We start from the raw sequence: 15679 nt of genomic DNA, 5'->3' as shown, positions 1-15679 counted from the left end.
TCTTTTTGGGGTATACAGGTTTTGTATCATTACGTATATCTTATTTCTAGGGCACTTCTAGCAGTAGCATAGTTTCACCCAACCAAGTACTGTACTATTGGACACAAACCCACTTATTTTCATCCATTAGGCTAGAGAAGCAGACAGTATTATCTCTGCTGGCTTTTGATTTTATTCTTTGATGTAATCTTACATAATGTAAGGGAAATGCTGACTGCCAAGGTAACAGAAAACAAAAGCATTTTTTCAAAAGCAATTTTCAACAACAAATAACATTCCAATTATTCAAACCCTATAACATGTAGATATTTTTTTTTAATTCTTTTATTTATTTATTTTTTTGTTTGTTTAAGACTAACTCGGCAAAATAAATAATGTGCATATCACAGGAGTAAAATGAACTATCCAAGCTACAGTACCAGTTGCATTGTAGCCAACTTGCATTGTAGCAATCAAGCGGAATACATTTCTTTAGAAAAGCACAATACTAATGAAGTATTTATCATTTTGAGGAAAGTAATCAAATCATATTAGTGTAGTTATAATTACGTGGAGGACAAGACTACATTAAATAATAGTATTGATAAGGTGATTATCAATGGGACGCCTGTATGCGAGACATTTCAGAAAATGATATTTAATTTCAGGGTAGTTCTGATCATCAGACTCTTTTGAAACCAACAAAATACTTGGAGCAAAAGTACTGCACTGCAATAGATATGTGCCGGTTTAGAATATTTGACATTTTGTCCACAAATCTCTTCTCCCATACCCACACCCCACGGGTAAGTATACAGGGTAAGTTGAGTATGCAGTTGGCATCCCCTGACTAAATTATTTTCCATTCCCTTTGCAAGTGTAACACAGAGGGGCTAAATAGCCACCACCAATAAACAGAGTCCTGAAACATAGCTGCTCCAGGGATTCCACAACAGATAGCATTCCTTCACAAGGACAGTTTCAAACACCAAAACACACACAGACACAGAGGCAAACATACATACAGACACTCTTCTCTCTGTCTCTCTCTCAAGCACACGCTCACACACACACTCTTACACACACACACACACACACACACGCATACATGCGTACACTCTCACACACACAAGCCTCCAGGCCCCTTATTGTGGGGAACTCTCATAGTTATGTCACACTCCTGACTGCCCACTCACTCCCCCCCCCCCCCCCCACCACCCACCCACCTGACTCCCTCTCCCAATGGAATCCCTCCTACTGACCGGCCTGGGAAGCTTGCACCATGCCCGACTCATTTTGCTTCCCAAAATAGCCAATGCCCCCATGTGCCCCTGCCTGTTTCTTCTTCTCCGTGCCCCACCCTCTGTCACAGGAGTACCCCTGCCCCCTGCCCCACTGCTGTAGCTCTCTCAGACGTGCTCAGGATGAAGGCAGAGGTGGTCGCCCTTGTGGCGGGCATTGTAGGGGGGATCGGGGTGCTGTGCTTCTTTGTGGCTTTTGCGACGGACTACTGGTTGCTGGCCAGCGACGACTGCGACGACTATGGACAGATGCAGTATACAGTCGACACCAACATGGAGGAACAGTCAAACAGCACGCAGTCAAACAGCACAGAGGTAGGTTTGGTATGTGTGCTAGGCTGGAGAAAATAAATAAAATGTCCCAGCCTTTTAAGACACTCAAAAAGGTGCTCCCATCCACTGGACACCTAAAGAGAAGAATGCCTTCACATGGCGACTGCTCATTTTCTAACGGTTTGAAGTGTTCTTAGTTGCACTGGTCCAGTGCTTATAATGCTTTCAAACCAGGAAAGGAGAATGTTAAGTTCTTACAAGTCAAATTATGACATTTGATGGAGGGGTTGAAGACAGCTGGGATTTTGCAATGGGGAGTGTATCTCCTGTACAGATGATCTTCTAGGGACTGTTGCCAATTGGTTTGTTTCTTCACAGCTCTCTCTGTTCATTTGGAATACACACCATATAGATTTGGCTCTGTGGTGCACTCACATCCTTCCCTGCTTAGTTATTTTTAAGTCCTGTCAATTATATATCCTGCTTTTGACGAATAGATGGAGGGCATGAGCTTCATTCCTAATGTCCTTCTGAGATGTTTCAACAATGCAGTCAAAATGGATGGTGTCTCAACCATCTTAAACACAGGGGTGTGGACACCCTTTGGGCTCCCAACCTCACCCCAGCCAAAGCATGTATGCTTTATTTATACAGCATGTGTGTCTGATACGAGGAGAATTCTTCGGTAACAAGAGGACCACAGATGGGTATTTCAGTATTATCGAGTAGAGGGTTTCTGCTGCTTTCAGAGGTCATGAGACACAGAGAAAGTGCCGTGCAGCTGTAAGTTTTGAGAAATGGACTCTGAGCAGACGTTGCGGCGCACCTCAATTACTCAGCCTCCCCACGGAGGAATGATTATCCTGCTCACGTGGAGTGACAAATGATCAAAATTCTCAACAGCTCCCCACAAGAGGAGCACACCCAGTTTAGCCCAAAACTCTCTCACCAACACCCTGCCGGCACACCGCAGGATGTATTGGGTGTTTCTACAGTGGGAAAAAAGAAAGTGTTTTAGTCTTGTAATGAGACTTATAAACGGATTTTCTTCCTCTCAAATAGAAGCTTGTTTTAAGTTACTTCTTGCATATCAAGTTAAATTGTTTTACCCCACTGGCAAATGTGGAAAGGAGTCCAACTGTCTCACCTCATTGCCAATATTTATTTGAGCAGGAAGGTAATATAAGTAAGAGTTTATTTCTTATTATAAGGCTAAAATACTAGATAAGATGCACTTATTTCTTTGTTCCTTGCAATGTAATACATACAGTTGCAAAGATGAAGGATCCGATACGATACTGTATATCCCCCAAACCCAGTAACCATGACAGCTTGGCAAAAGGCCTGGTTTTACGCTGAAATGCGAGTCTGGCAGGGAACCTGGGTTAACTGTTGGGGTGAGGTCACCAACAACAGTTTCAGCAGTTGTCAGGGTGTAACATGTGTTTTGCAAGTGTTTCGGCATCAGTGAATCAGCTCAAGCCTAAGAACCACTTGTCCATTGCTGTCCATTACTGATGCAATGTGACAGAATATGTGCATAATGATGAGTGAACAGCAAGGCCACAATGTAAAGCATTATTACCATCATCTTTTACAGGCTCAATAGTTCAGACTGAGATACTTTTCAATGTATTTTCACATTTGCGTAATACATCATACTACGCTAACATGAAAAATGAGCAAATATCAATTTTGGGTTTATTCAATTTAAAAACAACATTAAATACAGCAAACTGCTCTTTTTAAAAAATAGAAAATTGGAGAAAATTGTGCCTTTTCAATGACACCAGATGTATGAAGCCAAACACCACTTATGAAATAATCCCCAAAATATGGCATATATTCATTCTCCACTTTCAGTTGTAAAACAGCCTAATCAGTGAATGCGTATGATTTATGATCCACAGGCCTCAAACTCAATTCAACTCTTTATTTGAAAAATCCAATATGCTTTCTTCTTTATAGGTCTTTCGTGCTAGTGGGTAATGTTTGGTTTAGATTCATGTCATTTTGTTGAAAGCATTATTCAATCTCAAGTAGTTCTCTTTCCCTCTCTCACACTGTTTCTGTCTCTCACTCTTTCTCTTTCTCTATCTTTTCTCCCCCATCTTCCGCGTCTCTGTTTGCAGGCAACGGTTGTGACAGAAGGCCCTGTCCTCCCTGATGCGACGTTGCATCATGAAGGCTTCTTCTGGAGATGCTGGTTTCATGGGGACCCCTCGTTTCACGTGGTCTGGGCCGTTTTATTCAGTGAGTGCCTGGAAACATTCATACTGCAGCCCCGCAGCCAAATATAGCACAGTAAATCACAGGCCTGGGGCCTGTTCCACAAAGCAGGATTACTGTTAGCTGGATAACCCAGACCCTGCCCAAATCTGGAACATGGACTGAAGTATAAACAGCTGTTCTGGGTTTCACTTTGTACAGTTATCCAGGTAGCTCAGCAATCCTGCTTTGGGGAACAGGCCCTTGGGTTCAAAAAGGATTTGTTTTGGATTAAAATTCTGTACTGTATTGATATTTCCTGGTGCATTTGAGCCTACAAGGAGGAGAAAATGGGTGGTCATTTAATTTATTATGTTGAATGCCGAAAGGCATTGTAATCCAAAACAATTTGAACCCAGGGGCCTGTTTCACAAAGCAGGATTACTGAGTTAGCTGGATAACAGCGTGAAGTGAAACCCGGAACAGCTCTTTTAACTGGTCAAACATAATTCTAAGCATTTGTGTACCATGTTAAAATATATAACTGCAGTTTTTAGCTGAAGTCTGCAACCCTTTTGTTTCCAAGCTATTGGTCCACATTGCTGACACTGAGCCAGAACAGAAACCAGAAATAAATGAATTTGTAGGGAATGGTAAAACACAGATTATAACTTGAAGGGAAACTGTCAAAATGAGAAAGAAAACACCCAGAACTTAGCCCATAGGCAGTTACAACGATGTAGTTTGCTCTAATGGCATGTAAACGCTCAAAGTACTGGCAGTTCTTGCTCCAGCTCTCAATGTATTTACAGCGAATCAACCAGCACCCAAGGTCTGTATCCATGGATACCTCTTCCCCCTGCCCGTTGCCTTGGGACCAGTCCCTCACCCTATTTACGATGCCACAGCAGGTAAGAGCTCTGTCTCAGTCACCAGCCCTGCTCCAACACCACACACGTGTGCAGTATTTCACACATTGTGGTTCAGCCACGATGACACACTGGCTTGGGACCTTAAACAGCCTGGCTCTGCCTTCTACACAATTTGGGAAAAAAAACATTCTGGGGTGCATGAATGCGTTAATGAGATTGAGTAATGCTTTCAACAAAATAAGATTAATCTAGACCAAACATAACCCACATAACCCACTGGCATGAAATACCTTTAAAGAAGAAAGCAAGAGTTTTCGAATAAAGATTCTGAAGTTGAATTGAGAGTTTATGGAGTAGGTGTGTCCATCTCATTTTTTAAAGTATTGTCTAACCGGCTGTGTTCCGTGTAGTATTGATCCGTAACAGCTGAACCATTAAAAGTAAACCGACAAATGTGTGGGCGTCAATTTTCCAATTAGATATCTGATTGACATCTATATGATATCGAGGTACCCTGAAAACGGTATCGTGATTGAACATCCTGATTACGGTGGGGTTAGAGTGGATAACAGGAAGCTTTTTTTTCTACAGAACATTCTTTTTTCTGCCAGTTTCTTATGCCAAATTGAGATTGTTTCATAAATGTTGAAATAATGGCATAAATTCAATTATTTCACTGCAAAGTGGGCACACATACAAGTTTACAGCTAAACTTTATCTAGAGTGTAATTACTTGTTAACTGCATTTAATTACAGTTTGATTTCAGAGAAAGAGCATTCATTCTGGAGTTATTTAACATCAGACCTCTTGGTGCAGCTATTGATGTAGTTAGCCGATGCAACCAATACAAACTGGTCACGTGTGATGCAGATTCACAAGACATTCTAACTTGGTGATGTCATAAGAATGGTGAATTGGTGATGACGTAATGCCGCTCTGTCTCCAGTGTTCCGAGGGTTCTGGACCATGTTCATCATCCTGGCTGTAGCTGCTAGTGTGGCCGGAGGGTTCTTATTGGTTTGTGCTGTGCCGTTTGTCAGCTACAAGCTCTACAAGGTGGGTGGAGCCTTCCTTATCACAGCAGGTAAGTGCATTGTTTGTTTATTTGTCATTTGTACATTGTTAAAAAAAATGTGGGGACATAACATGAAGAAAGAAATATGAACATAGATAGTACAGGATGGGGCTATAAACCCTTGTCTATAATAATAATAATAATAATAATAATAATAATAATAATAATAATAATAATAATAAACCAGGAGGAATGACTGTAAGATTGATGAATGTTGAATCAATTGATTATTTATATATGTTTATATATATATTTTTTTATTAATAGTACAGTACAATCAACAGCAATTCCTGTTGGCACTCTCGTTGCCCTGCCAATAAATCATAATGAAATCATAAAATCTTAAAAAAGCCAACAGTCATTTTAATACTGACATACTGACAGAGAGAGAGAGAAGAGAGAGAGAGAGAGAGAGAGACAGAGAGAGGTAGAGAGAGAGACACAGAGAGTGAGAGAGGGAGGGAGAGAGCAAGAGAGAGAGAGAGGGAGAGACAGAGGAAGAGAGCGAGAGAGAGACACAGAGAGTGAGAGAGAGAGGGAGGGAGCAAGAAAGAGAGTGAGTGAGGGAGAATAGGAGAGAGGGAGAGAGGGAGTGTGAGAGAGAGAGAGAGAGAGAGAGAGAGAGAGAGAGAGAGGTGGTGATAGTGGCAGACAAACAGCAGCCTGTATCCCAGCAGGCAGCAGTGATAGCTGCAGAGTGTATGTCATCATGACTCACCCAGACTCCATGGGCTCTGGGCTGGCCCACACTGATTGAGTTTCACTGCGTTCAGAACTCTATGGGCGTGAGAAGCAGTCTGAATTTAGTCCCTCTCTTTAACCCTTTCAGACCTTGGGTCATTTTGATGTTTTTTCACAATCTCATTTTTATTTTTTAATAGATAACCCTTAACCTTAACCCCTCCTTTTTTCACAAGACCTGTCTCAATCAGAAAATGTCAATACTTGGCCTGGATATGATATGGTTTCGTTGGTGAGCCCGATTTTATAAGAAAACCATTTTCACTTTGTATATCTCCGAAATAAAAAGTGTCAGTTCAGGTATATCATCCATTGCTTTATAATATATAAACATATCAGCAGAGTACCTGGCGGAAATATGCTCAGAGTGTGAAATGAATACAGAAACAAGTGTCAAATAAAACAGTTTTCTTTTCTTTTTTTTATGAACTATGCACAGCAATTATTCATTATAAAATAAAAATAACTGAACATTATACTTGCCTAGCTATTCATTGTCGTTTTTATAATAGGCTATAGTTATTTACAAATGTATCAATATAATAACTAATAATTATTATCTTTTGCCATGAACTGAATGATTACAAGCTACTGAAGTAGGTGACAAACTGCCTACAAAAGTAGGTGCTGTATTGCCTCCAAAACAATGTTTATATTCCAATAGATGTAACGGTTTTAACAGTTTTAGAGGATATTATCATTTGTATTTTATTGCACAAACAGGAAAAACAACACTCAACCTATTATAATAGTACTATTCATGTCAGTCTTGGTTTCAGTTCTTTAGCAAGTGATTTTAAATTACAACGCCGCTTTTACTGTCCATTAATGCGACATATCTGAAACTTGCAAGTGTCCCTTGCGTAACAAAAAAATCTATTAAATTCATGAGAAATGTTGAGAAATAAGAGAGTTATTTCATGGAGATTAAAGGGAGTGCTTTTTCACACAATGGTGTTATTCAGCTTCTAAGATTTAAATGTCTGTATGTATGTGCATGTGTGCGTGCAGATGTGTGCACATACACAGATGCAGATGAGTTTGCGTTCACTTATTTGTGCATGTGTGTCGGTGTTGGTCTGCACTGGGTGTGTTTTATGTACATTGAGGAGAGTGTGTATTTCAGGGCCAGGGCCTGACCAATGTAGGCCAGAAATAGTCTTCTCCATCAGCAGTATTCTAAGAATCCTGCAACCCCACTGACTTGAAATATGATCCAACACACTGTCTATGAGAGTTTGAGGTTTATTTCACTCAAATTAGTGAGTGAGAGAGAGAGAGAACGAGAAAGAAAGAGAGTAAGAGAGAAAGAGAGTGAGAAAGAGCAAGTGTGAGAGAGAGAAAGAGAGTGAGGGAGAATAAGAGAGCGAATGAGAGAGCGAATGAGCAAGAAAGAGAGAGTGAGGGACAATGAGAGAGAGGGAGAGAGAGAAAGAGAGTGAGAATGAGAGAGAGAGCGAGAGAGAGCGAATGAGCAAGAAAGAGAGAGTGAGGGAGAATAAGAGAGAGGGAGAGAGAGAAAGAGAGTGAGAATGAAAGAGAGAATGAGAGAGAGCATGTGAGCAAGAGAGAGAGAGTGAGGGAGAATGAGAGAGAGGGAGAGAGAGAGAAAGAGTGAGGGAAAATGGGAGGGAAAGAACGAGTGAGAGAGAGAGAGCATTCCATTTTAAGACCATAATAGCTCTGTTGGGATAAATCATTTCCCTGTTCTTCAGTTCCTACCTTCTGACGTGCACGACAGCATGCCATTGCCAAACCACAAATCAGCAGGAAGAGAACGCTGGTGAACCTCAGAGAAGCCACATGCTTTTAAAGCGAGAACATAATTCAGTTTATAACATCACTGCCTGCCACACCAGCAGGATTGTAGCTGTACGCACTGAGGGTGCGCAGACAGACCACTGTATATCAGTGTAGCACTTTCCCTTGGTTAGTGGCTGAGCATCAGCAGAAATCAGATGGGCAAACAGACCCCTGACATGTTAATCAACACATTCTGTTGGACAGACTTGGATTTGTCACTGGGTCTCAGGTTGTTGACTGAGAGGGCTTGGCTCACAGAACCTCGACAATAACCAGATGGTCAGCCCCTGTGTTCCTTCTGTCCTCTGAGCTTCCGTACTTCGGCCTGTTGCGGTGCGTTCTTCAGTCGATGAATATTCCACCACCCGCCACTGGAAGTGCCCTTGGTCTTACCTCCTCATGAATATTAATAGTGGCATGAAAGGGGATGTCTCATCGTCAATGACAGAGAGCCTTTACACAAAGCTGGCCGTGTGGTTCCTCCAGAGAACCCGTGGTTGGGTGCAGTGGCACTGTGAAAGCAGGGGGTAACGCTCTGTCTCTTCTTGTCTTTCAGCCTGCCTGTTCCTGGCTCTGGTGTGCCTTTTCGTGCTCTGGAAGGAGGTGGTGGCAGACGTTGGGAAGTACATTATGCAGGAACGAGGGGAAACGTGTCCTGATGCACATATAGAGGCCCACTACGGCTGGTCCTTCATGGTTGCTGCTGCCGGAATCCCATTGGTCAACCTCTCTGGCCTCCTCTTTTTCTTAATTGGCCGGGCCCTCCAAATGCGTAAAGGAGTAACCAATTAGGGACCGGGTACTGAGATGGGGTTAGTTTATTTTAACAGATTCATGTACAGTATGAATGTACTGTACAATATGATTTCAACCACCACTTTGGAACCAACAAACGCAGCCATATCAGCTCACCAAGTTATGTCAGTAGTCAAAACTGTATATTCATCAAAACAAAAGCCAGCAAACAAACAGAAAACAGACAAATTCATGTAAGACCACTTGGGAGGTAGTGAATGGTGAGTGTCCAGTACAGGCCTCTCTGAATACTTTAAATTTGCTACTTTTTCAACCGTCTATAAAGTTTGATTCCAAAAAGATTTCTCAACATACCCAGGTTGACTGATCTGAATTATCATAAATTTGAAATGTCATCAAACATCTACAGTAAACAAAGCCCCAACAGAAAAAAATAATTATCTCTCCATCTGGGCCAAGGCCATATAATTTTCTTAGGCTGAAACAGGATTGGATGGACATGTCACATGGGATGAAGTCGTATATAATGACTGTACTGTGTTAGTTTATCATGTACATGAACTATAGGAATTAGTGCACCAGTGATGCAATTTCCAGTACAACATTTATCTTACTTTATTATACCCTGTTTCCTCTACCTTAAATTGAAACTTGACTTTGGATCTTAGGGGCAATGATTAAAACTTAATTCTTAATTGTTTAACAAAAATCAAGACACCTATAACACAAAGTTTGGAATATATATTTTATTTTATGAATGCATTAAATTAATAATGATATATGTATTTGTTTGTTTGTTCTCTGCTGGAATTTGACTGATACAAAATAATGTAATATTTCATGTTATTGGTATTGTATATTTTCTTTATTGTATAAGAACTGTTATCTTACATACATACAGTAGTTGTGTGTGGATGTTTATGATTAGACAAATATCAATAGATAGCTGTGTTGTAAAATACCAGGAGAGGGGCAAGATAAAATTATTCAGTTTTACAAATGAATGTAATTTTAATAAGTACAGAAATAGTTTGCAGCTTTTGGAAAAAAGTGTACATACATACAAATACATTTCCTCACTGTGTGTGGATTGGCTCTGTTTTGTTCATATTAATAATCTGTTCATGCTATCTAAGTTACTGCTGAACAAGCTCTCTCTGCAAGTTCAGCAGCAGTCTGGTTCTTCTGAATTGATTTATGATCACTTCAAATATGTTGCACTTACTAACTTATGTAATACAATACAATTCAATAACATCTCATATAGAGATGTTCATGTATACCTCCCAGAATGCTTTGCAAGGACATTCGAGAGCATCACATACAAAGATGCATGCACAGGCACACACACACATACACTCACACATAACCACATGCATACTCTCATAGTTGTGTGTGTGTGTGTGTGTGTGTGTGTGTGTTTGTGAGCATGCATTGGTGTATATGCATGCATGCAAGCAAGCACCCCACCCCCCACATACACACAAACACAGATGTACACAAATGCATGCATACACACATGCACACACACACATACGCATGCACTTGAGTGCACACACACACACACACACACACACACACACACACACACACACACACACACACACACACACACACACACACACACAGGGTCTGGAATATTGTGTTAAGGTAGGCAGAAAACACAACAGGAGAGGGAGAAAATGAGCTACGCACATGAATACATAAGGAAATAAATAAATAAGTGGGCCATCACCCTTGCACCAGTGATGCAGATGAGATCAAACACCGGCTGGCCTTTGATAAATGAATGGCCGCCTGTTCCTCAGGCCTGCCCGTGTACAGTATCGGAGCCACCTGTCTCTCTCTGTCAACCAGCCCCCCCTCTTCCCCCCCTACCCCACCCCGGGCCCGGGGCACATGGCTGAGGGAGAGCTTGGGGGTCTGTATCCGCAGGGTACGGTGACATTCATCTCAGTCATTTACATATCACAGCCACCGCCGCACCCCCCCACACCCGCACCCTCACACCACCGCCCCTCTGTCTATTCAGCATTCAGCACATGGGGGCCGGGGGCCGCAGGCCAGGGGGGGGGAAATGAGCGATGGAGGTCTGGAACTGAAAGCGTTCATTAAAAAGTGTGGAGCCCCTTCTCCTTATCAACTTCCGGCACAGTTCCCCCTTTGTGAAAGGGTATCTTCCATTCGGAGAGCCAGGGAGCTGAGAAAAGGAGAACACGGAGAGATAAAAAAAGGACACAATGTGGCAATAAAGTTAAAAAAAATGTACTGACACAAAAATAATTTAAAACACGTGTAAACTGTAAACTATCTTGAATATATCTAAATAGGAAAAGAGACAATTCTGAAACAGTATCTGTGTTATATGGTATTCAATGGAGCAGGGCTCTGTTTACATTTTACATTTCAGCTCCAGGAGGTTAGCCCAGCATTGTTTCTGCTGGTGTGAATAACCCTGTGTCCATTTCTGTTTAATTGCTGTGTTGTTACTCACCTCTTAAAGTTCACTGCACATCTCCCTGAGAACTTTAAATCAGATTGAGCAGCTCTCACACAGTACTGGAGCAGGACGAACAGAACCCAAAATAAGCACTAGTACCATGGGGCCTCACAAGGAAGATCGAGACATGCAAATAGACTAAATGTATCTTTTCCCTGGCTCTCTCTCTCTCATCTGTCAGTCTTCTTTTTCTTTTTTCTTCTCCCTCTCTTCCACTTCATCCCTTTCTCATTGTTTCTGTATCTAGCATTGTGTTTGTCTCTGTCTCTCTTTCTCTGTCTGTATGTCTCTGTGTCTCTCTCTCTCTCTCTCTCTCTCTCTCTCTCTCTCTCTCTCTCTCTCTCTCTCTCTCTCTCTCTCTCTCTCTCTCTCTCTCTCTCTCTCTCTCTCTCTCTCTCTCTCTCGCTGCTCACAGCTCACACAGGCACACAGATGACCTTGAAGGGAAAGTGAACCCCCATGGCTCTCTGACAGCTGCAGGGGACAGAGCCACACAAACAATACCAGACACACACTCACTCACACACACATGCTCACACAACTGTTCACACATACACACAGAAATAAACACGTACATTCAAGTTCATACTGACTCTGTCTTACACTCAGACACATCCACAAACACATACAGTACAGAAATAAACACGTACATTTGAGTTCATACTGACTCTGTCTTACACTAAGACACATCCACAAACACATACAGTACAGAAATAAACACGTACATTCGAGTTCATACTGACTCTCTCTCACACTCACACACATCCACAAACACATACAGTACAGAAATAAACACGTACATTTGAGTTCATACTGACTCTGTCTTACACTCAGACACATCCACAAACACATACAGTACAGAAATAAACACGTACATTCAAGTTCATACTGACTCTCTCTCACACTCACACACATCCACAAACACATACAGTACAGAAATAAACACGTACATTCAAGTTCATACTGACTCTCTCTCACACTCACACACATCCACAAACACATACAGTACATAGGTTTGCATGTTTATGAATATCATTGCCATTAAAACATAGCTAAGGTCAGTGTTTATGACTCCACATTAAGAAAGTGGAGTGGACAGATGAGTCAAAGGTAGAACTTTTTAAAGGAACGTCATACAATGGCCAAACATGGTGATGGTTTGGGGATGCTTTGCTGTCTCAGGACCTCGACGACATGCCATTATTGAAGGAACTGTGAATTCTTAAAGAGAGTGTTCGGTCATCTGCCTGCGAGCTCAAGCTGAAGTATAACTGGGTTATGCAGCAAGACATTGATCCAAAACACAAAGGCAAGTCCGCATCTGAATGCCTGAAAGAGAACCGTGTGTGGATTACAGTGGAATGTTCTCTTTTCTCTCAGACCAATACACCATCGGAGCCCTTTCTGTGAGTCCCGGTGCTTTGTGGGAACAGAGCATGCAGAACGATGATACTGTAGGACAAAGCTGTGAAAGAGTGAAATTCCTATCACTCAAGGACAAGCCTGCTTGAGATATTTCAACAACACCTGCTCAATTTATCTCTCTCTCTCTCCCTCTCTCTCTCTCTCTCTCTCTCTCTGCCTCACTCTCCCTTTTAAACAGGTGTGACAGGCACAACAGAAACATGGGCATTTGATAACATCATTACAGTAACAATATTGGATCACACTCCCCTTTTCTTCTTTTCCACAAAACCAGGCTTGAATTTACTTTCTAAAATCAGAGCCTATTATCTTTTATCTCCTTTCTGGGGGAAAAAGAAAAGAACAAAATCCTGCCTTCTTCAAAGTAGCAAGTGATCAAACTGTTGTCAGAGATGGGATGAAAGGAATGCTAATAGCAAACTGAAGTGCTTGCTTTAATAGGCACTCAGAGTGGTCCTCAGTCCACACTTGTGTGCGCATGCGTGCAGGCTCTCACACACACAGACAGACAGACACACACACACACACACACATATGAACAAACACACGTGCACATTTCCACAGTCACACACATAGGCATTACGCATACCCCACACGATATGAACAAGCATTCAGCAGGCCTGACACTGACTGGGCCTTGTACTCTGGTAGCAGTGGTCAGTAGTCCAATACTGCCATAATGATCTTGAATCTAATGAAGTATTCACTATGATGGCCATAATACCTAACAGTAGCCACTGACTAGTGTCCAGCTCTGTAACCATTTAGAGTGATAGAGAGAGGGGAGAGAGAGAGAGAGAGAGAGAGAGAGAGAGAGAGAGAATTTACTATATAAGAGATATTTTACAGGAATTATTTGTGGAGGCGTTTAAGCCTCTGTTGAGGGTTAATTTGATTTCCACACTTTAAAATCACTTCACCTAAACACAGGAACTGATCCAGCAGTGCCCTGCCCCAACGCAGTTTCCACACCAAGGATTTGAAAATGACGCATCCATAATCCGGTCTGGAATAACATGCAGAACTGGGGAAAATAACGAAATTTAAAACAACAATGACCTCGGAAATGCTTTGCATTTCTTATTTGTGTACATATTCATGCGAGTTTTATTTGGGGAGAGCACAAACACCTCTCTCTCACCAGGGGAGCTGGAGGGGGGGAATTAATTTTGCGAGAATTTTTTTTAAGTGTGGTCGGGGTGGGTCTCTGTAATTGGATCAGTGCGGTGGTGAGCTGGGGGCTACTCCAGCCTCATTTTGCAGACGACAGCTTCGTTCTGCGGCCTCTCCAACCTCCGCACGAACGGTCGGACCGTCCTATCTCTGCGCGTCAGCCGCAGGCAGGACAGGTTTGATAACTCTCGTCAGCTCGGTGACGCGCTCTCTAATCCCGGCAGTCACGGCGAGGCGACGGTCCGCTGAACAGCTGAACCGAAAGAATAATGCAAACCTTCACTTTGCATAAAGCAAAGCCCCCCGCGCAGGTTCGACACGCCTGGAGCTTCACGCAGGGGCTGACGGCGCAGGGTTAAAGTTGATTTTACACCCTCCCTTTCTTTTCTCTCTCTCGTTTGTATCAGTCAGCCTGCTTATCTCCTGGAAGACAGCGATATTCGGCGGGTGTGTCTATTTATTTGGGCTTATCCTCCCTCGAAACCAGTGGGAGAAATAATGACAGTTTTGAATTTGTTCTCTAATTTAAAAATAAAACAATACAACATCCTCTGAATGCAGTCTTGCAAATGGGCTTGAAATAGTCTACTGGTTTGAAAAAAGACATATATCATAAACATATTATACAATGAGTACACACAATCAAATTTTGTGTAAAATAAAAAACAATATTTCAGCTTTATGATTCATAATTGATAACATCTGCGGTAAATTTGAGACAGAAGCACGAGATTTCAAATGCATTATTCATTGCAGACACTCAAGTGAGTCGCATATATGAACCTGCTGGTGACAGGAAGTACCTGGAGTGTGCTGTCAAAGGAGGCCCCTTCTGGTGTTTGCATGGCAGCCCTCATTTCACACAAACTATCTCAAGTCCTGAGATCCCATTCCCTCTCACTCATTCTCGAAACAAGCATCTTTCTCAGGGTGCCTTGCCCGGTTTGGTCTCATTTCCTTTGCTTGCCACTAGAGGGCTCCCTTGCTCCTCACAGGGCAACAGAAAAAGACAGGAAAAAGACGGGGGGAACTGGTACGCGGCAACACCGTTATGTTTCATAGAAGGGACGGGTGAGATTATGACGCAAACAAAAACATATCTCCTCATTCTACCTACATACTCCTTTTTCCCCCACTCCTGCCTGCCTCCACACACCATCCCCACATACCTACGGTCAGAATCCTGTATCCGTGAGACGGACGCAGTAGACTGTAGCTGAGGCTGTATCAACTCATTCTCACTCATAGTCACTGACTTAGACCTGGATGTTATGGATGTGGGAACATGCCATGGGAGCATTAGAGCAGGGAACCACCCATAATCCCTCCTGTTTTGCTCCAGTGTCCCCTTTCTCCATGTCTAAGTCTTGACTCTACACCAAGTCAATGGTTATACATGGAAGCAAGAGTAAAAAATCAGATGAAGAGTTGATTAATTATTGCTTTCGATTTTATATGCACCAGTTGTGATTGTAAGATATTATTTACACGGATGTCATTCTTTCATAAAGTCTTAAACCTGCAGGCACTCGTAAGACCTTCACACAGTCAAAGCCGAACACCTGGTACACC

At 42.2% G+C, this 15679-nt stretch overlaps 1 protein-coding gene across 1 annotated transcript; it reads left to right on the top strand.

Moving 5' to 3' along the window:
• The first annotated feature begins 1377 nt into the window (after window positions 1-1377).
• On the top strand, window positions 1378-10093 carry LOC133124835 (transmembrane protein 182-like). The gene is made up of 5 exons (XM_061236364.1): window positions 1378-1595; window positions 3686-3806; window positions 4574-4672; window positions 5581-5718; window positions 8810-10093. Exons 1-5 carry the CDS (start codon window positions 1404-1406, stop codon window positions 9043-9045), a joined length of 786 nt encoding a protein of 261 aa, XP_061092348.1. The 5' UTR covers window positions 1378-1403; the 3' UTR covers window positions 9046-10093.
• The last annotated feature ends 5586 nt before the right edge of the window (window positions 10094-15679 follow it).

This window comes from Conger conger, chromosome 3, assembly GCF_963514075.1.
Source record: "Conger conger chromosome 3, fConCon1.1, whole genome shotgun sequence".
In the NCBI taxonomy this organism is placed as follows: Eukaryota; Metazoa; Chordata; class Actinopteri; order Anguilliformes; family Congridae; genus Conger; species Conger conger.
The sequence above is the reverse complement of the archived record's forward strand: the minus strand, read 5'-3'. Positions and strand labels throughout refer to the sequence as shown.

Coding starts and splice junctions, on each gene's coding strand:
- LOC133124835 (XM_061236364.1), top strand. CDS start 1,404: ATGAAGGCAGAGGTGGTCGCCCTTGTGGCGGGCATTGTAGGGGGGATC. Junction 3,807..4,573: donor GGTCTGGGCCGTTTTATTCA/GTGAGTGCCTGG, acceptor ATGTATTTACAG/CGAATCAACCAGCACCCAAG. Junction 4,673..5,580: donor TATTTACGATGCCACAGCAG/GTAAGAGCTCTG, acceptor CTCTGTCTCCAG/TGTTCCGAGGGTTCTGGACC.